Raw genomic sequence first — 24,816 nt, forward strand, 5'->3', positions numbered from 1 at the left:
TCGACCAAGATTTTCTTTGGTTGATTACAGCCCTAGAATATATATTCGAATAGTTTTTAAAAAACGAATTTCGAAGGTGAAAATTAATATTCGAATAAATAAAAAAAATTGGGGGAAAAAACGCCCGCGGTAGTAGAGGCGTGACTGTCTGCTTTGCGAGTGGGCGCTAGCGCGCCTGAAGCCTTGTGTACTTTGGCCCGTCTCCAGAGCGCGAGCCTCCGCTGACTGCGCGCGCTCCTCCCCAAACGTACGAGGCGTTTATATTTGACGCGCTCGCCGTTGTGCTTTTCTTTGAAACGACAGATGGCGACTCGGAGTAATTGTTCTATAAACTATCAGGAAATGCGTCGAGAAGAAGTGGGCTAATGTACACAGGTGACGATATTTATTTTAGTACACTTCACCGAAAACCACACTACAAAAGAATCATGTAAAACAGATCAAAATAAACCTTGATATTAGGCTACTTGTGACATGAGAACAAAATGTATGTAGAAATGTAACGTTAACTTATACAACTCAATTTATGATATCTAAATGTTTTCTAATTTCACTAAACACTTTAGGGAGTTTTCACTTAGTTTCGTGAACTTTTCTTTATTAAACGGCCTTTTTTATGCTTTTGTAGGCTCGTTTTGTAAATATAAGCAACTATTTGTATGTGCAAACTGGACCAGCCTTACTTTGCATCGCCCGCCACAAGCTCTCTGTCTGCAACACGCGAGGCCATAACGCAGAAATTAATTTAGTTCATTTGTAAGGACATGAGAGCGATCAGTGTCGTGGATGGGGCTTCAGGGAGTTCTGTCAAGCAATGGAGCCGAGGTACTGACTGAATAGATATTGCATGAATAAAGGATAAATGCACTGCTTCCACTGGTTTGATTATTTACCGTTTCATGTCAAGGAAAAGTTCCATGTTTAGCACAGCACAGCTCGCTCGGAGCGTTCAATAATATGCTGTAAAACCTATATTAATATTTGTTTCAATCACTGAATGAAGCCTGCTATATTTGGGACAAGAGTCGCGACCTTAAATTGCTTGCACAAAACTCTTGATCAGTCTCAAAATGTGTGTGTGTTCATTTAAACCGTTATGCGCCGAGAGGGTGAGGGCGAGAGAGAGTGAGGTCTGCGGTCTTTAGCCATTAGTGATTTACTTGTTTTTGTGTAGGTAATACGTTGTCAAATATGTTTCAACTTAAATAGACTACCTATATAAGTAGTTATGTGTCTTTGTATTCATTTGTCCTGTTATTGACGTAATGCGCGTCATTGATAAAATGCGTCATTTTATCAATCTCCTGCATCTCTCTGTGTGCCTGCAAACTGCACTTGATGTGACTGATGGGGCGGAGTCACGTGACTAAAACGAAAAATACGTCAGTTAGAGGTTCTAAATTTCGGTTTCGATTATTTTTCAATTAATCGTACAGCCCTAGGCTGTACACACTCCTATATTAAACAAACTTTTATTTTTATTTTTTATTAATCACGATTAATCAATTTGACAGCACTAATTTATATTTATACATATTTACAGACAGCTAGGATTGATTGACAAAACTTTTTAATGTACAATATGTAAATGTTTTATTGATTTTCTACAGGTATTATTAATGAACCATTCGTAAAAGATTAATCTTAAAGTTTGCCATTAACCCTCTTTGAGGAAGTTGAGCACAAGCGCTGGGCTGAAGTAAACGAAACATTTATCCTCTACCAGCCCACCTTGTTACTTTCCTTTGATGAACACATGGAAGTCATTGCTCATGTTTCCAGCACGACACATGAAAAGGATCAAGCATCTGGGTTTGCTTTTTAATTGGAGTTTGATATTTTCCAGAGTATTTAGTCATGGCTCAAAGTATGCTGTCTCAGCAGAATCAGGTTCAGATCCCTGACATTAAAGCCACTTGAGACAGATTAAATGTTGACCACTGTGAAGGAGCAGCTATTGTGTTATTAGGTTGAATGGGGAACTAGAGCTCGAGGGCACACCTTCCTTAAGGAAAACCAAGAGTGTGGTAACTTCCTTACTAGAACAATGCTTATTGCAACAGATATGAAACAAGAACTTGTTTAGTTATTAAAGTCACTCTGTGACCAAGTGATGTTTAATCAGTAACGTGTTGGTTCAATTGAAAATCAGAAATCACACAGTGTTGTGTGTTGAACGGTGTTCCTGCCATTTTTACACTGGTAATCCATTTTAAGATCAAATGTAATCCCTGAAATTAAATGTTGTGTTTGTCATTGCCAGTTTGATTTTGAAGGCAGTTTTTGGTTTATATTTTTGAGTGGTTATATCAGTCATTAAAAACTCACCCTTGTGTCGTTCCAAACCCATAAGACATTTTCAGAGCACAAATGAAGATATTTTAAATACTTAGTTTCTCACCATTTTTTTCCACCCATTGAAAGTATATGCCATAAATATAAAAATAGTTTATACCAAAATTTCTAAGTAGGTCTGTCAAATTAATATTTTAAGAATATTCGTCAGATTTTAGGTGTGCGTTAATAGTTTGCTAATTGCGCCCTCTTGTGGTGTCAGGAGACCAGCCAAAAGCTTTTTCCCCCCAACTGAAATTTTGCCTTTTAAATTTGAATATAATTTGAATATTAGTAATATTTAAGTATAAAATTCAAATTTACTTTTTCAGCCATTTTGACTTTCCAAGCTTAAAAAAGTTCATAAAGACTTCATATCAAAAGTAATTCATATCAATCAAGTTTAATCCAAGTCTTCTGAAGAGACACAATCAGATTTATTTACACTTTTATTCACATATAAACATTGATCATTGCACATACATCAAATCAGCTCATCAAATAGAGTAAAGACGGAAACTCAAACATACTTGCTTGAAGCACAAGAACCAATGAGGTTTGTTCTCCTATATCAAGGACATTTTGGTTGTGTGGACAAAAATGATGAGAGAATATCAAATATATCCTCATTTGTTTCCAGAATATAAACAAAAGTATGGAAAAACATGACAGAATAAAATTTTTTTGGTTGAGCTATCCCTTCTCGTAACTACTCAACAGCATCATTGCGAAGGCTTATCATTCTGTTCCATTAGCATGACAACTCTCTGAGTGTGTGGCATGATAATGGATACAACAATGTTGATATGTTTAGTCTTGGTGAAATAGATCTGCTACGCTGCTGCTGCTGCTGTTTCTGTTGTTTCCGAGTTGTGCCCGTTGTGCATTCACACACTTGCAGTGTTTGTCTCGCGCAGCTGAACCGCGGCTCGTGTATTGCAAATACAGACGAATATTGTCCATTATGTCACATTTTCCGGTCTTCTCCTCCGACCCCTGTCTGTCTCGTGCTTTGATTTATGATGGGCAGCATATATCTGCTGCAAATGCGACCTGTTCCCCTCTGTCTCATACACACATGCATATAACATGTTGTATGTTAAACGCACTGCAACTGCAGCCTTCCTTAGGAAGGCTGAACAAAGTGGACCTGCAATCCGGATGAAAATAACAGCGTTTCGTCGACATTGTGGCAACAACACTCCAGCCTACTAACTATACCACAACAACGCTTCCCCGCAGCGATACAAAATGGCCTCGTCCCCCCTTATTTAATATTCTCGGAGGAGGGGTTTATGTAAATATTGGGGCTGGTGATGTCAGAGACCCTGGAGGAATGTCTAGTAGTCCCTACCGGCCGTTTGCTGTAGTCCTTAGAAATTGATTTCTTTAAAAGCAAATATCTCCCTTTGCTTTAAACTTTGAACGTTGTAACTTTGCAGATGTTGTTTATGCTCAAACAGCAACATTACACACTAGCTAAAGTTAGAAAAGTGAAATCGTGGTTTACCACCCCTTTAAGGTTGGGCAGTATTGACGATATATATTGTTACCGCTGTATAAAATGTCTATCGGTATATATAGGCCTACAGCTCTGGAAAAAATTTAGAGACCACTTACCATTGATTTTTTTCTGTTATATCACTATATATAACGTTAGAGATTTTGCTTTATCATGTATATTGCTGTATGTAAGTTAGGGATGGGCATTTTCCCAAAATATTGTATTCGAATATTTGGGCTCGTAAAAATCGAATATACGTTTATTTAAATGACGTTATTTTGAGAAAATTTTTCTCACCATTTCTGAACAAGCTTACGATTAGGCAATATACATAACAAGCTTACGTTATATCTTAAGGCTGCGCGGACCAAAACCATCAACACCCGATTTCTCATTCAACTTTGTATACGTTCACTAAAGACATATTCGACTGCGTTTACCCGAATACTCGCCAGGACGTGTATTTTTACATATTTTTTTTCCATTCAAACCCAATAATCCAAACTGGAGTCGCGATCTGTCTGAGTGAAAGGCGTGTGCGCGGCTGCGCACGCTTCAGGTCAGAGTCCGGCAGCGCGCTCGAGCACGTTCCGGCCGCGCCACACTTTTCTGTTGCTTTCTTTTTCCTGAGCTGCACGTATTTGACTCACTGTTCTGCTTCCATTATTTAGTGAACGGTGGAAGCAGAGCTCACACACACATCCTCACTCCTGCTGTCACACATCGACACAAATTAAGAAATACTGCTCTTATTAGAGTGCTGTCATTTTTAAAGTACCGGTAGGCCTACTAATACAATTTCATATCGTACCCAACTTACCCAGTCGACTAAAAATATTGACGTCGACTAATTAACAGCGTCGACGCAGTCGATTGTATCGACCAATCGCGACAGGCCTACTCGTTTTCATTCACTCCTTTCGGCGATTTCGGATTCAGCCAAAGTCAAGAATAGCACAACGCCGAGCGTGTCAAGTAGGGGTGGTGAAAAAAATCGATTATCGATTAATCGCGAGTATGTTATGGACGAGTATGAATCGATAATTACATTTTCAAAAATCGATTTTTTTATTTATCTAAACCTGACACTACCACCGCGTGTGTGTGTGTGTGTGTGTGTTCATTAGATGAATGTAAATCTGTCGTTAATGCTGAGATGATTCTGAGGGAACACTCTAGAAATCCTCCCGCCTCGCCTCCTCTGGAGCTCAGGCAAATTAGCATTAGCACGTTAGCACGGCTCAGATTCGCGCACAAACACCGAATAAACGTCTTCAATCCGCAGATTTATGAGCGCTTCAGATGAGCGAGCGCGACACACATCGACGCGCACATTCGCGGGAATAAAGGCGATCCTGAGGACGCGATGAGCGGATCACACACACACAGCCGGACTGAAGCTGGAAACACACCGCCGCTCCGCTGCACCGAACCGCGGCTCCCGCTCACGGAACCGAACGGGCCTAGACACTCCTCCGACACGAACCCGTTTTTCTTCTGTCGTTTTTTCCCCTTTTTTCTTTCTCACGTCAGGAAACGAACGAGAGGAGCTTGAGCGGTCCACGCGCTCCCGCCCCCCTCACGCGCGCACCGCATCCATCACTATTGACATTTTGTCACTGTGTTCTACAGTACAGTATAAAAGCTGAAGCTACAGTAAGTTGTTCAAAAATGTTCATTTTGTCTTCTTAATGATTAAATTGGACAATTTTCTTCTAGAAAGACAAGGTGTTTAGGTGGAGAAAAAACTTCTTCTTTACCTTGACATGTTTCGACTGCAACCTGCAGTCTTCCTCCACCTGAACACGTTGTCTTTCTAGAAGAAAATTGTCCAATTTCTACAGTATGTTGGTTCTGATCTACTTCCTAAAGGAAATAAGCCTTTCATTTATTTGTTATTGTTTAGTTCAACTTGATGAGTCACAACACAATGTGATGTATTCATTTCTGTGTAACTACACGACACTACACGACAAGTGCTTTGAGTTGTTGTTACTCAATAAAAGAGTTAAGTAATTCAGTAGCTGACTTTTTTTTAATACTGCAATCACTTTGTAGTGTATTTTCGTTTACTGTTGTGAAATGGAAAATCAATAATCGCTAATCGAGAATCGTTAATAATCGAAAATCGACTGTAATCGAATCGGGACTTTAATAATCGTAATCGAATCGAATCGGGAAATCAGACAGATTAACCACCCCTAGTGTCAAGTATAAACACGTCCCCAAACGAACGAGGCGCGCGTGTGCTGTCAGTGGAGGCGCGCTGCGTAGCCAGACAAAAGTATAAACAAGACAGTCTTGCATAATTTGCAGACGACATTGGTCTGACTACGGTCAGACTTATAAAATCCAAAAAACGGCCATATTGGCGAGCTGATTTGTTTTCCTGTTTTATCAACAATTTCCTTGCTCGCTGCGGCACTCATTTTCCACTTATCACTCCACGCCGGTTCTGTTTACTGAAGAATTAATCCAACACGAGACAACGATATGGTGCAACCAAAATTATAGTTACTGACTGGCTGTTAGCCTGTCACTCCCTACATTGCTTGGTTACCAGAGAGCGAGTGCCGTTGTTCATGCAACCAAACTTTCTTCGCAGCCTCTGGTTTCTTCCGACGAAGAAATAAAATTATTGAACGTTTTATCGTACGCATTTTTTATTGATATCGATTACGTGTCTATCGCGATACATATCGTTATCGTTTTATCACTCAGCCCACTCCCGAGGCTCCGTATGAATGCAGCAAAATGGATCCGTGCGTTTGGTTTTAAAGTGACAGCAGCCTAATATACCTACCTGCTTTGCCCCAATGTGAATCAAACTAAAATGAAAATAACTTTATGCTCTTGACTGAATATTCTTTTTTAACTTTAAGCTTTTTTCCTTATTTTTAATATCAGAAATGAGATCAAATAATAACACAATGTGTATATATTAGGGCTGGGAAAATTAACGGGTTAACGTGGGTGATTCATTTTTTCAGTTTAACGCATTAAAATTATTTAACGAAATTAACGCAGCGTCCGTTTTTATATACATTTTTGCCCAGCATTACATTATATGATCACGCTCTTATTCATGTAAATGCTTTCAAACCATATAAGCATGACAGGACACAAGAGAACGCGCTGTCCTGTCTGTGTGTGTGTGTCATGTCAGCTGGGACATACACACACACACACATTCGCCGCACAGACAGACTCGCACAAGTCTCGTGGCACGTGCACAGATCGAGTTCTCTTTTGCTCTTGAACAAACAATAACAACAACACAGAGAATTTTGCCAAAACGCCAGTTTTGACGAGTATTCTCACATTAGGAGTCTTAAATGAACTTAAAGAGTTGTGAGGAAATCAGATGTGCGTGGGACAGCGTCAAGTTCGTCAGCGGCCGTTCTTAAAGTGACTGGAGCACTGAAGATGGCTGTCGTTAATGTTCACCAAAGAACAAATTTATTTTCATGATTTATCACAACTTTTTATCTTTTGTCAAATCAACTTAAATAATTAATGTGGTTCAGATAACATAATATTTTGAGTTTCGATCTGGGAATACCCGTCGGATGTCGCGTTGGAACGTTTTCAGCAAAGTCGAAGAATAGGTTGAATGTCCATTTTTTGTCAAAATTGGGTTTTCATTAAATTATTATTTTAAAACATCTTGTCTATCATTTCTAAAAATATCTTGGCAAAAATCACTTGTTTAGAGCAGAACAATTGCGATTTATTGTGGCAAGCTGGAAAGACTGCGTCTTTCTCTAATGTTTATTTAGATCATGCCTGGCGGATAGGGATGAAACGATTACCGGTTTCACGATAAACCACAATAAAATGTTGTGACGGTTAGTAATATCGTTTAAAATTTAATTATCATTAAAACCGCGTGTGATTATCACAATTTCGAAAACTCGTGGTAAATCTGTCCAGTCAGCATCAGTCTGGCTCAGGCGCAGCGCACCGCTGTTTTTGAATGAGAAGAAATGGCAGTGACAGCACTCGGGAGATTTTTCAGACTTCTAAAAGGACCAAATCTGAGGTGTGGTCATAGTCCTGAGGGAAACTTAATCAAAGATGGTCACCCTGTCTGCAGAACATGCTAGAAGAAAGTCGCTGTAATAGGGGGAAACACTTCAAATCTGCAAATGCAAGGCAAGTGGACTTTGACCTCAATACCAAAAATACGTCTGGGAAATAATAACGTGAAGCAAACGAACAAGTTCAGACAAGACTAGGGCGACATTAAGGGATAATAATCAGGGCTTGACATTAACAACATCCATTTGCGGGTGTAACGTTTTTTCGGCAGCACACTAGCCACTCTGGCGGTTGGACTTATTATAGTCTTCTCAAAAGCATCTGTTATAATCGCGTTGCGCATTATAACCACTCACACTTGTTTCTATTGAGTTTATGAATGCAATGTCTCATAATCAGAGGCATTCAGATTAGCCAGAGTTTTGTTCAGAGCGCGCGCCGCTCTCACTCGCTCAAATCTGCACTCAAAGCAGAGATAAATGTGCGATGTACGCAGGAGATTCACTCATCATACAGTGATCGACTGTTTCTGTTCTATTTCAGCAGCAAGAATAGTTTCAAGCAAACACAGCAGAACCACAGCGCATCTGATATGACTGGCATAACGCTGGCGAATTTAGGGACCGTCTCTAAAGTTACACACAACATTGGTAACGTTACACATTTCTAACTTCAGCTTTTGAAGAGAATGACTTTGTCATCAAACTGACTGTAAAGTGTTCATCTAGGTGTCAGGTATGATCACTGGTGTAGTGCGGCTGCAGGCTATACGCAGGTATACGGCGTATACCCACTTCTTTATCAGTCGGCATTGCGTATACCCACTTTTAAATCCCCTCTGATGCGCAGATTCAGCAGTGTTCTGCATTAGCCATGACAGTCCAGCACATATATTATAATTATATGTAGGCTATATAACGTAGTATCACAAAATTACAATTCAATTACTATTATTTATCGATTAACTTGCAGTTAGGGAAGGCGGGATAGGCGGAATCGCGCTGAATGACACACAACAGAAGCGCTCTCTCGCGTGCGCTCTCTCTCTCTGTCGCACGCGCGATCCATTCTCCTTGTGCCTGAATAGTCAAATACACGCACACACAGATGTCAAAATATCCATTGTGTTGGTATCTCACAAGAACACAGTCGGTTATGGCTTAAGTGTACGTACAGTGTTTCCCCTAGTATTTTTTCCAGCAGCGGTGCTGTTACGTGCCGGAGGTTGTTACCATGCCTCCGGGTCCGGGGGCATGCACCTCCGGATAAAAAAATAAAAAATAAAAAAAAAACTTAAACCATGACTTCTGGCAAGTTTTGTGGATAGAAATATACATTTTGAACATTCAAATACAAATTAAGCTTTTCATTAGTTTAAAAGGTGACTAGCTTATAGCCTATTTTACTTCAATAACCTGCAGGGACGTGCAAAAAGTTCCTAAGGGGCAAGGGCTCAAATGTAAGAAAGGGGCAATATGTATATATAAAATAAAAAAGTGTTTGGATACTATTTTATGTTTTTGCAAAAAGTCTCATGCTTATCAAGCCTGCATTTATTTAATCAAAAATACCGGGAAAAAAAAAACATATTGTGAAATATTATTACATGATGTTTTTTTTTTTTTTTTACCTTTTTTTTTTATCAAATGAATTATAAATATATATATATATATATAAATATATAAATATATATATATATATATATATGATTAATAAAAAGGTAAAAAAATTAATTAAATTTAAGAGCATCACATATCATACAAGAGCTGCAAGTAAGCAGAGAGAAAGAGGAGCGTTGTATGTAAAACTTTGTGACTTTGTTTATTTAAGAAAAAAATCCTGAAAAGTGCACTAAAGAGGAGAAACATTTTTTGTTAACATGCTACTTGAAAAGAGAATTTGTTTTTACATTTTTTGTATTTGTGAAGTAATCATTTTGTAACTTTGTTTATTTAAATAAAACAGAAGTAACCAAAAGTTGTTTCTGAACAAAAGCTTTTGTAGTACTGATTAATAACCCAAAATGCAAATCACAAAAACAAATTAAAAGTAATGAAAATTCATTTAGATTTAGGTTGAAGACGAATCCACCTTAATTATTAAAAAGTATCGATATTGGTATCGGTATCGGCGATACTGGCCCTGTATTTACTTGGTATCGGATCGATACCAAATCTAGCGGTATCGCACACCTCTACTGATCATGTGAAGATTTTGCAGTGGCGCTGAAAATCCAGCGGCATACATTGTAGGGGAAACACTGACGTAAACAGGTGGGTAATAACTGGATATGTGTCAGAATAGTCGATTAATTCAACAGCCCAATTAAATACCTGTCTGTCATTAATGTTAATCAAACAACTACAGGTTTTAAATAAATGTATACATATTAAATAAACCTACTGTATCTGATTTTTTTAATTTAATTTAGGCTACTATTCTTTTGTGATTTGCTTATTTGCTTCTTTGTTCTTTTATATAGCCTAAAAAATAACTCATATCATATTAAATTTCTCATATTAGCCTGATGCTCATATTGCCCACCCCTTGCCCACCAGCACAAACCAGCTGATATGCAATGTAGTCTTGATTTGGGTGGTCACTTTGCATTTGAAAGTTTGAAAGGGTTTTAAATCTTCTAAATCAAGTAAAATGACTCCAAATCAAGTAATTTAACAGCAAAATTGTGGCCAGTGAAAATGCTGAGTGGCTTGTAACTTTGGAAAACCACTAGCCACAGTGACTGCTGAGCAAAAAGGTTAATGTCAAACCCTGTATAATAGTTTAACATATTGTTTTGAATAAATTGTTGAATTCTTTGAAAGATGATGATATTTATAAAAAAATAAACTAATCTCTGACACCATGCTTGCCTCATCTTGAATATATCTTATATTCATTAGGCCTGCGTAGGACCAGTAATATTTGCAAATTGCAACTTAAACTTATAATGTTGGCACACTCAGGCCAACATTATATCACTATATCTGTTGCAAATGAGCCATTCCAAGAGATAGTTCACAAAATAAACTACTGGCAGAGACTACTTGCAAGGTGAGAGAATAGTTGTTTGACAGGTTTGAAAACCCCTGGATTAAGGAATAGTCAAAATGTAAAATTATGTTGTCTCTATTTTCTGTATGCCAGTATTGATTGCAAAATCTGTACCTCTTCCGTGGTTAATATTAATGTCATAGTGATCCTTCCTCAGTGAAGTCAAGCAGCATAAGTCAAGAGACAATGAGCAAATACTACTGGCTCATTTTCGGGTGAACTAAATATGCAAGACTAGTCTTACATGTCACTGTTTATAACAGGATGTTCATCTATTGCTGGGCCACTTTAAAAAAATTGGGGGCATAAATTAAGAGTATACCCACTTCTCCAGGCACCACTACACCACTGGGTATGATGCACACATTTTGATATTTCATAAAATAAACTGTCAAATCATATGGAAATATGGATATGCATTATTTCATAGGATACTGTTTGGGCTCTTACACAAAACATGCTAGATTTAAATGTGACTGATAGAACACTGATGAGAATATTGCTTGAGAATATATTTACAGAGATAATATTAGAGATTATATTTATGTGTTACCTTTGACGACGGCCATTATAAGGAAGGAAATCCAACAGAATCTAGCTTTAAAAAGTGCTTAGAGCTGCTTGATTTATTTGTTATTTGTTGATTTTCAAATATAAAACATGTTGTAATGTTTTAAGTGTGTGCAACTGTTCTTTTTGAACACTTTCATCTCATTTGAACAAAACCGTGATAATTTGGGTCACTATAATCGTAATGTGAAATTTCCATACTGTTTCATCCCTAATATATATATCATTATTGTGAAATAAAATTTCTCTTGTCGGGAAATAAGGTCATGTCGAATTTGGTCATGTCGCCCATCCCTAGTGCTGCTGTACAATATAGTATTCATTAGGCCTGTCGCGATTGGTCGATACAACCAACTGTGTTTTTGCCATGATATCGATTCAGTATCGGTATTGAGGTAAATTAGTCTGGTATTGTATCAAAGTCATAATTTTGGTATCGTGACAACACTATTCTATATAAAAAGTTTTTGCTGATATTGTCTTTTTTGTTATGTTGGTTTACAAATTTGTACCTTTTTACATTTTTACACTTTTAGTTTTACATTTTGTCATGGGCTTGTTTACATTTATACTTTTTTTATAGTACACTACTGAAGGCCAACATTGCAAGTTAAATTAAATGTTTTTAAGTAAAATTGTAGAAAATTATTGTGATAAATTAGTCGATAGATTAATCAATTAATCGATAAATTAGTTGATAGATTAATCGATATAAAAATAGTCGTTAGTGGCAGCCCTAGTATTCTTAAATTTCCTGTTGCAGATCTATACAGGTGGAGCTGGGGAAAGTGGAGGATTTCTGAAAGCACTGCAACTGCTACAGCAAAGGCTGTCCAAGTATTTGAAGGTTGAGCAGCGAGCTCACTAGCTACGGATACAGCAGGAACCAATCAGCTGTGCGCTATAGAGAATGATGTGATTGCAAGCAGATTGAGTTAAGGACTTATCAGCCTGTCCCATCTGGAGTTTCATGACAGAACTTTGTATTTTTTAACAAAACTGTCCATATCTTAAACTAAACAAAAATGAGAAATGTTGCCTCTGCAACTAGCTGAAATAAAATAAGTTTGAGTTGTTTTATTTCAGTTACTGTTTAGATTATTCCAAGTAATGCAAATATTTATTTATGTTTTAGTTGACAATAATCCTGGTGTTTGCTAGTCTTTTGGGTAAACTACTACACCCCCAATTCTTAGTCATGATAATTGCCTTTGATAACTTTACTGAATCAATTTTGACATTCAGTAGTATAGTTTGATGTGTATGTGGTTTGATGGTTGTATGGGAAATGGTTTAGCCATGAGCTTTAACAGTGAGGCTTGCCAGAAACAGCAGAGCACAGAAGTAGCACAGCCCCTAGCTCTGTTCTTATGTAAGATATACATTATTATTTTAACTGAGCTTAGAGTGGAGAGATGGATTTGTATCTCATAGATCACTGTACCAGTACCACATATTTAATGTGGTGTAGCCAGATGTGGACTGTTTCGATGTTTTTCTCTGATGCAGTGGATCCACATCAGACAGTAATGTTCAGATTTGTTTAATGGACTGGGTATATGGTAGATGACATGCTTTTGTACAGTTCCATAACCAAAATGTTTTTATTATTACTGATAGAATATACTGATATTTTTTTATTTTAGTATACTCAAACAGAGAGCCTATGTTTTCTTAGCAACAATTTAAAGTGTAGAGGTAAATTTTGCTACGGCAAATTCCCAGTTCATGGTCGGCTTGTTGCTTTGTGTTGCGTCACCATTGCTTGTGGCAGTGGATATGCCACAGATTGAACTAATTATATACAAATACTCATATGTGTACATTAAATCATATGCTCATAAACTACATATAAAACAATTCACTGATTTTGACAGTGAAGTAGTTAATATATTAGAGATTATAATTTATAGATTGTCCAAATTGTTCTACAGTAATAGGGAAATGAGTGGCAAGTTACAAAAACATCATATTCTTTACCAAGTCATCAAAAGTGTTTCTAGGGCAAGGGAATACTTTGAATATATTCACAATGATTTCACTGTAATTACCTTTAAGCATCATTGTTAATATTGATATGCAAAATAAAACATTTTAAATCTGGTCAAAAGGACTATTTGGTCAAAAGGATTTTTTTTATATATTTTTTTTTAAATGATTTGAAATAATGAAGCCACTTCAATACTTTACTCATCTGCTACAATAATGTAATTTTTTTGTTTAATTGCACAAATTAAGTTAAAATACATCTAAAAGAGACATTTCCTACATTGTCAAAAATGTACAAGTGTTTTTTTCTTAATCTTTTATGCATACATTTTCAAATACATCTAAACTTTTCAATGTAAGTTTACATTTGACCCTGTCTTATGTGACTGATGATCATTAAACAGTGTATTAGAGAGAGAGAGAGAGAGAGAGAGAGAGAGAGAGAGAGCTCCAGCAGCTTGAGTTTATTTGTGTGGGAGGCTGCTGTATCCTAGCAACAGTGACTATCAAGGACTAATAGCCGACTTCATTATACATACACTCATACAGTATGCTGAATGTTGGCACACTGCCCTTCACACTGCCCTGGTGTGTTATGTAAGAAAACACTGAGGCATGGCCTGGTAGTATTGTATTTAAACACTTTTGTGTGCAAGTGTTTGTAGTGCGTCATGTTCAGATCCTTGGTTGGTTAGTGATTGTTTTTTAACAGTTATAAATATATACTTTATATAAATATATACTTATACAACTGACTTTTTTTGGGAACTTCGGGAGGAGATTTGAGCTTTAACGTTAATCTCTACTTTTACATAACTGTTTATTTCACAAAAAGTTGTTGATTTGGTGGGAGTGTGGGGGGGGGCCTTGATATCGCGGCTCCACTTTGCACTCACTACTGCGCAGATTCTCAGGCTCCAAATTGCTACTGCGCAGGCTTAAAACTAGGGCTGGGCGATAAAACGATAACGATATGTATCGCGATAGACATGTAATCGATATCAATAAAAAATGCGTTCAATAAAACTTTCGATAATATTGTTTTTTTTCGTCGGAAGAAACCAGAGGTTGCGCGAAGCAAGTTTGGTTGCATGAACAAAGGCACTCGCTCTCTGGTAACCAAGCAACGTAGGGAGTGACAGGCTAACAGCCAATCAGGTAACTGTATCAAGTTTGGTTGCGCCATATCTGTCTCATGTTGGATTCATTCTTCAGTAAACAGAAGTGAAGTGATAAGTGGAAAATGAGTGCCACAGCGAGCGAGGAAATTGTTGATAAAACAGAAAATCAAGTCAGCTTGCCAGTATGGCAGTTTTGGGGATTTTATAAGTGTGACCGTAGTCAGACCAATATCGTCTCCAAATTATGCAAGGCTGTCTTGTTTATTCTTTCGTCTGGCTCCGCAGCGCGAGCCTACGCTGACAGCGTGCACGCGCCTTGTTCGTTTGGGGAGGTGTTTATACTCGACACGCTCACCGTTGTGCTATTCTTGACTCTGGCTGAATCCGAAATTGCCCCCTAAACCCTCAATCACTATTCCCTACTTTAGTCCACTAATTCAGTTCACTTGAAGGAGTGAATGAAAACAAGTGAGCGAATGCGGACAGCTGCTGTGTGTACACTTATATCGTGATACAGTTTTCAGCTATATCGCACAGCCCTACTTGAAACCCAAGATGTCAGTGCCATATTTGGACACTGGCGGCTTTACTTGCATCAATGGAAGAGAGTGAAGGCGTGTTGTCCATATATTTTTTACAGTCTATGGTTTGAACTTGCCGCCTGCTCTCTCCACGGAAGCTTTGCTTGTAGAGCTAATAAAATATTTTGACTCGGATCAATATTTCATATCTAATTATTTACTTATGTGGCAAGTAGCTGTGTAATAAGCGGGATAATGTACATCCAGCCGCTTCGTGTCGGGGACCAGATCAGTGGCCGTTTATTTTGCGATAACAACCTGCTGGATGTATGTCATCCCTTACTTTACATCCTGTCCTAGACTTTACTTTCTCATTCATACATGTTTCTTTCTCCCTCTAACGTGTCACTCTAACTTTAGGTAGTACTATTCTATTACTTTTGTGATTTATGATACGTTTATACGTTTAAATGGCAAATTATGCAGAAATGAAAAAATTTGATATTGTGGATTGTAGTCAGCGATTGCAGAATTGAAACTGGTTAGTAAGTATGCTAACGTTCTCTTTACTCTGAGGTTATATCAGGCCATGCAGTTTTCTTCAAATTGTATCCGTCTCCATGTCCAAACATGCTTTTGAATCTTTATTAGTTCAGTGACCGCATGTCCCACAATGTTTTACTCAATACATTTTTGTGTAAATGGCCTGAGTCATTGATAACCTAGTAGAAACAGCTGGCATTCCTATTTAAAAACCTGCTATTCCCTTTGAAAAGCTGGATCAGAGCTTACAGGCTGCTAAAAAGCACAATTAGTTACAATTGTAATTTAAGTTTTTCTTTTTTTTTGATGGAGGTTGAATTTGGAAAACAGGAAGAGAGTAAGTGAGTGCAGGATGCGGATGGATGTTTTTGTTTTACTTATTTATTTTTTTAATTTTTGGAAGCTGAATCTAGTGTTTTATTTTTTATTTTTTTACAGATGGCAACTAGAAAGCCAAATCCCTCAAATGCAAAATAGAGTTTAAAGCAGCACTAGGTAACTTTTCAACCCTTATAATATATTTTCAAACCTCTTGTGATCGACTTACAATAGGTTGAATGACACGTCTGCCATAGCCTAACGGAGTCTGTATCGTTTTTAATCGTACTTTTAAACTTCGGGTTTCGGGTAGTAAGCCGAGAAAAAAAAGAACTACAAAATTCGACTGCTTTACGGCATATACGTCACTTCCACCACCACCCCCACTTCCTTTAATTCGGACGTGCGAGCCAAACTATCATTTCTTTGCCGAATGTTATAGTCATGGCCGAAGCAGCACAGAAAAATAAGAAAGCAAAGGTTTTGTCGGAGGAAAGCAAAAAGAGGAAACGAGAAAGTGATCGGATTAAAGGCAGGACGAGGATCAACATTGGGCCAGCGTTTGCTCATTGGCGTGAGCTGGAGGAGGAGGGGCTACATTCTTGCAAGTAAATACATATAAGATGTACAAAATCATATTTTAGGATACCTAACATGTCTGTGATATTGGTTTATTTGTCTTGCCTCAAGCTATAATGCAAATCGATTTTTCGAGGGTAGCTTGATATTATAATATTGACGATATATGGTGATTACCTACCACTCAAACATTGAATTGAAGTATCATATAGATTCCGTAAAACGGTAACCAATAGACTAGGCTACTATAATGACGCTGGCTTGTAAACGTGAGCATCGCGATCATTTGGCGTTTGAAAAAAATAAAACCCATGAAATTATATTCATATGACATGCTGAAACATATGCCACTGTACCTGGGATGAAGACATTTCACACGCGACGCAAGCAGAACACCTGCATGTGAACTCCTGCAGTGTTCAGGGCTATCATAGTTGTCATGTCAACAAATGCACGTGCGATGCATCCACTGATGTAGAATGACAGTTTACGACAGTAGTAGAGGACAATACTGTTTCCCAACTGTAGGGGGACCCAGAGAGCAAAAACTACCTAGTGCTGCTTTAACTAAACAAAATCTGTCACTGTCCTCTTGTGTGGATATTTCTGAATTTTATGTTTGATATCAGTTGCTGAATTAATCTGCCAGTGAAATTTGTGTTTGTTAAATTAGCAGCAGAAAAATTATCCTCTTAATTCCCATGTGACAGGAGGTTTTGAATATCGGATGTTTCATGGGAATGAATGATTGTGGTTTGTGCAGATGTGGTCTCAGTGTACTCTGGCATTTTACAGTACCATGGTGAGCGCTGTGTTTATATTTTTATTGGTTTCACATCCAAACCACTGGGATGATGTAAAGTTGAAGTAATGATAGGCTACCAAACACAACGTCTATTCATTCACCGTCTGTGGAGAGGCTCTTTTTTATTATTTGTTAGCACTTTGATAGATGTGCAACTGCACATGCCATAGATTCAACACATCCTCTGTGTTTTGGGTTGTTTCGTATGGCTAAAGTGATTTTACAGACCCTACCACATCCTTGACCTATTACATCATTCCCAAAAGCTCCATTTCAATTATGTTTTCAAGGATTACTAATACACAGCCTGCAAACACTTTTTAATTCTTTGCTGTTCACCTTTTTCGTCACCTGAATTCTGACTTTGTCTTTTAAAGAAACTGAAGTGAGGAGCTTCCTGTGACCGCATCTGCTGATCCCCAGCTAGACCCTTGACTCCTCACTGAGGAGACATGGAAGGCCAGGGGGACGCTGGGATTGGGGGTTTGTTGGCACCCAGCCCACAAAGTGAGGCTGTAATCCACGAGATGGGCGAACTGACCCTTCACCCCAGCCAGAGGCTGCCCCCCCTCAACGAGCGCAAAAATGGTAAGTCACTTGCTGCTATGGAGGACAAAAAAATTGTCTTTTAAATTAATTAGGGATGCACAATATATCATTACCATATTGGTAATTGAATAAATGTGGGCTGATATTTCATTGTGTGTACTCATATTCACTGTTAGATTGCCATCATCAGCACTTAAAAGTAAAGTCAAAACTAAACATGTGTTCTGAGTTTCTCACACCACAGATAAATGTGTTATTAACCACCCAGCCAAATTTGAATCATTAAAAAATCCACCAAGTACATAAAATAGCTTATCCAAAACTTGAAAAAATTCTCTGCTCTCAAACGCTGGGGGTGTGTCCACTGTCTGCGCCGAAACCACACCCACTCGCGGGAAAGCTGCCGTAGCACACAAGATAACACTCACGTACTGATCCTGACCGTCTATGAGCACGACGCACCAGATGTCGGCGGGACGGGATAGTCGGCTCGGCCCCATTCTGCAGCGGATTATCAGTGAATCCCAGTTGTCTCCGATGAAAGTTTGTAAAACTATCCGGTGTAAAGTCCCTGCAGAGGCAGGTGTTGGTGGTGATCCTCAGCTCTCCATCAAGGTAGCTGTTCACAAAATTAATCCACCTCTTCTTGATCATCATTTTTGTTTTGTAAGCTGTTATGTAAGTTTTTGACTATAGTAACTAACAGTACTAACAGTAACTTGCGATCGAACTGATGCGAATGTGCTCTAGTTATGATCGTGTTAGGGGAGGAGCCAGGCTCGGTGGCTCCAGTGCGTCATCGAACCACCGTTTTAGCCCCACCCAGAAAATCCTGAACACAGCAACGGTGAAAAACTGTTTAACGATCTAACTTCTGAATTCAGTACTACATTGTTCACAGTCTTTGTAATGCGTTTCAGCAATACATTTCTAACATTTATAATGTGTTTAGAAACAAATCTAAGAATTGCCTTTACAGGGCCTTTAAAGTGATTTAGTTGAGTTGTACTTACTCAAATAAGTACTGAGTAATAATTAATTAACTACATGTACTTACTATATAGTTAGGGTTAGGGTTTGGTGTAGGGTTAATTACTTGTAACTATGCATAATTTACTGTTATTACTATAGTAAGTACATGTAGTAACTTGTAACTACATCACCTTAAAATAAAGTGTTAGCTATTTGTTTGTTTTTGTTGTTTTTTTATATACTTGTTCAGAAATTTGGGGTCAGTACGATTTTTTTTAAATGTTTTTGAAATAAGTCTATTTGATCAAAAATATTTGTTATCTGTTTTATATTTTAAAATGTTTTAACATGATATTTCAGAAATAATTATAATATGCTCAAGAAAAACACATTTTTATCACAGTTGAAAATTTTTGTGCTGCTTCATGTTTTTGTGACACATTTTTCCAGGGTTCTTTAATGAATAGAAAGGTCAAAAGAACAGCATTTATGTATTAGGGGATATTCTTTTGTAACATTTTAAATTGCTTTACTGTCATTTTTTATCAATTTAACGCATCCTTTCTGGATAAAAAAAACAAAACAAAAAAAAACACAACATTAAACTGTAGTGTGTATTTATACAAAATATAATATCAGTTTGTTGGCCAACAAAATCAGATATTTAGATGTCCTTCTTGGCTAAATGTTCATCATTGGTCTTTTTTTTTGCCCATTTTTGGTCAATTTATTGTGTGACTTAAAAGTTACCCATGTTCTGAAATGCTATTCATTGTCCGATTGTAATCATAGCCTGCATTTCATTTTGGCACTATGAATTGGCTGCCTAGTTCAATTCACGCCACATCCCGATTAGTTTTGCCTCTATTTCCAGTTGATTAGATGGTGTTTTATTTCTGTACCTGTTGAAAAAGAGAAGCTATTTTTCCATTCTGTCAGCCTCAGTCCTCCGCACACAGAAGCAGCCTCCAAAATCCTGACATTTCTTTGCCTCTTAGTTTGGGTGCAGACATTTGATTGACATGTGAAAGGTCACAGGACAGCGCTGTGTGCATGTGGTGGCTCACAGCTCTGTGAAGGCTGCTCCTCTAGGTCTCTAGCTATGCTGAGGTCACACCGTCACAGCGAGTGGAAATGTAAACGACTTTGGCAAAGCATGGCCCGTGTCAGTTACTCATCCTCTGGCTGTCTGTCAAACAAGATGTTTACTATGTTGATGAAGAGGAGGGTTATTTAAGCTGAGAGCCAATTGTTGTTTTTGTTTGCTGCATTCATGATCCATTTGTCCTTACAGAGAAAGGTAATTGTTCGTCTATAAAACAAAAAAAAAGTTTTTTTAATGATTTAGATATGAACTTCTAGTGGCAGGGAGGGGTTAAACTTTGTGTGGTCTTTCTGCTCCCTCCTTTCTGTCTGCTGGTGGAGCAGAGATGTTGTCTCTTCTGAGGTAGCCCCAGTTTCGCTGGAGCTACTAACAGTGAATGGAGAGTCCTGAAGAACTAGGTCCTTGTGCTTTTTTCACAAAGTTTTGGTGCTGTCAGGAGCCCACGCTGAGATACTCTGAGCGTACGGCTGGACGGGCAGACGGCATGGCCTGCTTGGGACTGGAGACTCACAGCACCTGCAGAGGAAACATCATATCAGGTTCTACGGCTTGCTGCTCGACTCTGAGAGGTGGATATCATCTTGTCGCTGAGGACATATTGGTTTAGTTTATTTTGAATGGCTTCCTGATGCTTTGTTTATTAAGCTTAGGTCTAATGGAAATTTGCATGAGAGCATTAGAAAAAAGAAAGTTAGCACTGATCGGCTGTTCATGAGAGAGTTATGTGCATTTCTCTGCGGATAATCAAGGTTAAGAAGGTTCACAATAGGAAAGTCACAACAGGAGATTGTTCTAGATAATGGCATCTTCATCCGAGCATTAGACTCAGCATAGATTGGCACGATAGGGATGTATAAAGCTACTTATTTTCAAAATTGACTAGTTGACTAATCGGTCTTAAGGAAGTCCTGTATAATTTGGCTGGTTTCGGGTTCACCTGAGTATGAATGGATGAATTTGGTAGTGGTTGTTTACACAGGATGTATTGCTGAATGGAACAGAATGCAGGAGTCTTGAGATCATTTTTCACTTGACACTGATGGTGGAATTCTTAAAACACAGCATTAGATGTGATGCGACAACCAGTGAATGTATGAGGGTGAATGTAAAGAGGGTTTTACCATGCGAACTAACAGGTAAAGAACAGTACACTGATTAAACAAACCTCTCAAAATGTTGGAGTTGCTGAGATTTCTTTTAAAGAAGTCTATTCTGAAGTTATTCTAACCTAGGCATTTATTTGACCAAAAATACAGTTAAAGCTATATATTTTAAAATGTAATTTATTCCTGTGATGGCAAAGCGGAATTTTCAGCAGCTAAATCCTGTCTTCAGTGTCACATAATCCTTCATAAATCATTCTAATATGCTGATTTATTGTCCAAGATGCATTTCTTATTATTATCTTTATTAACCCTCTGAAGCCTGAGCTGTTTTCTGGGACCTGGAGGTGTTTTGACATGCCCTGACATTTGTGCTTATTTCTGTAACTTGTAACATTTTCATGGCTTTTTCATAAAGTCTGATTACACTGTATTCAGCACAAACTCTGCTATCATAATCTTACAATAATATGTGAGCAGCATGTGTGTAAAAGTTTGAAGTTTTGAGAAAATTATGTTTATGCGTGGTTTGTGGAAAAAAATAAATAATAATTAAGTCACTGTTATAAGGCTATAAAAACCATACTGAATATTTGTTCCCAAGACTTTTGAAAACTGGATCACTTAGGCTAGAATTTTTGCTTCAAGACAATGTAAAAATCAGTCTTGCCAATCGTTCACATAAAATATATTGATTTAAAATTTGTAAGACATGTTTTGTGTCAGGAAGGCTTATGCGGGGAGGGTGTGAATCATCATGAATATTGATGTATTTCACACCTGAAAGACAAAGACCCTCTCCTAATGGACTTATCAGCTGAATGGGACTGTGATGGAACTAGAACAAAGAATGTGAAGAGATTGAAAGAATGGCTTTTTGAATTGTTTGCATTTATTTACAACACAACATAATCCAAACATACACAACGAAGGACAAAGAGTGGGACAAAAAAGGATAATCGTGGTTCTTTATAAGGGACACTCAGAGTGTATGTTATTTCAGTGTCTGCAGTTAAGTGTGTGTATAAAAGGTTCTCAGATATAAACACATTTGATTTGCTTAACCTATTAATGCACAATTTAATCCTAAAAATAATTTTAAGATCATAGAAATAAATGAAATGGGTGTTGTGGGCAACACAAGCAGCTGATCGCGACTCCTGGCGGTGCACAGTCCATCAGGCCATCTCCCTCTTTGAAGATACCTGCAGGGCCAGTATAGAGGACATAAGGAGAAATATAGCTGCAAGCAGCCATTATCGGGGCCAAGCGCAAAGAAGAAGACAAGACATGCCAAAATGGCTGGCAGTGTCAAATCAACTGCAGCAATGAGCAATTAAAGACCTATTAAGGTGATTTTAGGCAAAATAGCTGTAAAATGATAAATACAGTCAATAGCAGGGGCGGAGCGGGGGGGTGGCTAATTGGGCTTAAGCCCCGAATGTTTTGTCAAAAGCCCCGAATCTTTTAGTTTAAAAAAAAAAAAATACTTAAACGTTGTTTCATTTCCTCTCAGTCTTTCAGACTGGAGCGGCAAAAAATGAAACAAAAGCTCTATTACCGTGTGTGATGGCGGTCGGCAATGCATTGCACATCACTCAGCTTGTTTGCCAATGCCAACTGCCAATAAAAACTAACGAAGAAGAATATACATCTTCTTCTTCGTCGTTGTCATCAGGGATTGGCGGGCTTTTGTATTTCACCGGCGTCGTAGTTAACCGGCTAACATGGACATAACAAAATTTTTTAAAAGGAACACAAAACCTCACCGGCCAGAGAGAGATTCAGCGTCAGACGAAACGCGGACAAGTGTTACAGGTTTGTGAATCCGCTGTTGTAACACTTGAGTTACATGACTGTATTGCTGGCTAGCTAGCGAGTTAACGTTAGGTGTTACTTATTAAGGCGAGACACGACAGGTGGAAACATAGTCAATTTTGAGATTTTGGGCCAGTTTGCTCCCTTAACATGTAAGCTTTCATGTCAAAATAAAAAAAATGTCAACATTACATATTAAGGTGGTTATTTCATTATATTTTGTCACCGTGTGCCTTTAGATTTCTACCTGAAATCATCCAAAGTTATTCTAACGCGAGCTCTCGTGCCGTCTCCATTTACAGAAACATGTCATGCCTGGTATCATTTCAGTCTCACACACAGCGCTGTCTAATCCAAATATGGGCATTTCCTTTGTAGAACTAACCAACCACGAAAGTTTGCAGCCGACAACCACATCTGATTGGTTGATGTGAATTTCTCACTACGCGCTGCCGCTTGCTTGTGTATTCTCCGCCTGAGAGAAAAAGTGTAGACAACACCGAAATCAGCTCATAAACGCTCACAAAAAAGATCAAGTAGCAAGAGCTAATAAAAAGAAAAGTAAACAACAACAGATTAGACGACAAAACCCCATCAGAATTAGATTCAAATCTAATTCGGACGAAACTCCATCAGAATTAGATTCAAATAGTTATAGATGGACATATACAACAAACAGGGACAGTTTGTCTGCAGTGTGTGTGACTGGTGTTATGTGTGTTTGTTAAGGTAGTTCTTTTAAAGGGTTAGTTCACCCAAAAATGAAAATTCTGTCATTAATTACTTACCCTCATGTCGCTCGACACCCGTAAGACCTCCGTTCATCTTCGGAACACAAATGAAGATATTTTAGTTGAAATCTGATGGCTCTGAAAGGCCTCCATTGGCACAATGCACTTTACACTCTAAAGACCATTAAAAGGTACTAAAGACGTCGTTACAAAGTCCATCTCATTACAGTGGTTCTAAAATAACTTTATGGAGTGACGAGAATAGTTTTTGTGCGCAAGAAAACCCTAAATAACGACTTATATAGTGATGACGATTTCAAAACATGGCATCATGAAGCTTCGAAGCGTTATGAATCAGTGAGTCGATTCAGCAGTTTGGCGGTTTGGCACGTGATCCGAATCATGATTCGACTCACTGATTCATAACGCTTCGAAGCTTCATGATGTCGTGTTTTGAAATCGTCAGGGAGGCCTTTCAGAGCCGTCAGATTTCAACAAAAATATCTTCATTTGTGTTCTGAAGATGAACAGAGGTCTTACGGGTGTCGAATGACATGAGGGTAAGTAATTAATTACAGAATTTTCATTTTTGGGTGAACTAACCCTTTAAGGTAGTTCTCTAATAGCTATTGCTATTAATAATTTATTCATTTATCAATTTCCATGTGTTTTAAATATTATACACTACTGATATTAATTAACTGAATATATATTTTGTTTGTAGGTTGGGGGTTTTATAGAAATGTATGCAGTTATACAGTATAAAACTTTAAAGGCCGTTTTCTCGAAATGAGTTTTTTCCCCTTCTCAGAGTCAGATATATCCACTTCAGTAGCACCTACAAGCACCAACTTTTGCAGACTTATACTGAACTATATTCTATTATCTCAAACAGCCTGAAAAATAGTGCATTTAGGTGATGTAAATGGGAAAAAAATCTTCCCGGGGGAGTATGCCCCGGACCCCCCTAGGTTTGGGCTAAGCCCCGAATGTTTACATTGTCTGGCTCCGCCCCTGGTCAATAATAATGACTTAATGATTTATCACTTTCAACCAATAGGTGGCACAGTTACAAAATTGATGTGGTGTGGTCAGAATAAGGGAACAATGACACATGCAAAGTTTGGTGTCAATATATCAAAGCAGGGTGTCAACATAG

At 38.0% G+C, this 24,816-nt stretch overlaps 1 protein-coding gene across 1 annotated transcript in view; it reads left to right on the plus strand.

The window, feature by feature from the left end:
- Positions 1–24,816, plus strand: part of mrtfba (myocardin related transcription factor Ba) — a 54,828-nt gene that overhangs the window by 5,859 nt on the left and 24,153 nt on the right. The window contains exon 2 of the mRNA XM_079845795.1: positions 17,757–17,967. Coding sequence (XP_079701921.1) covers positions 17,832–17,967 — 136 coding nt within the window. The 5' untranslated portion in view covers positions 17,757–17,831. The remainder of the gene's footprint in view (positions 1–17,756; positions 17,968–24,816) is intronic.

Source organism: Gobio gobio (assembly GCF_949357685.1).
Source record: "Gobio gobio genome assembly, chromosome: 20".
Classification (NCBI taxonomy): Eukaryota; Metazoa; Chordata; class Actinopteri; order Cypriniformes; family Gobionidae; genus Gobio; species Gobio gobio.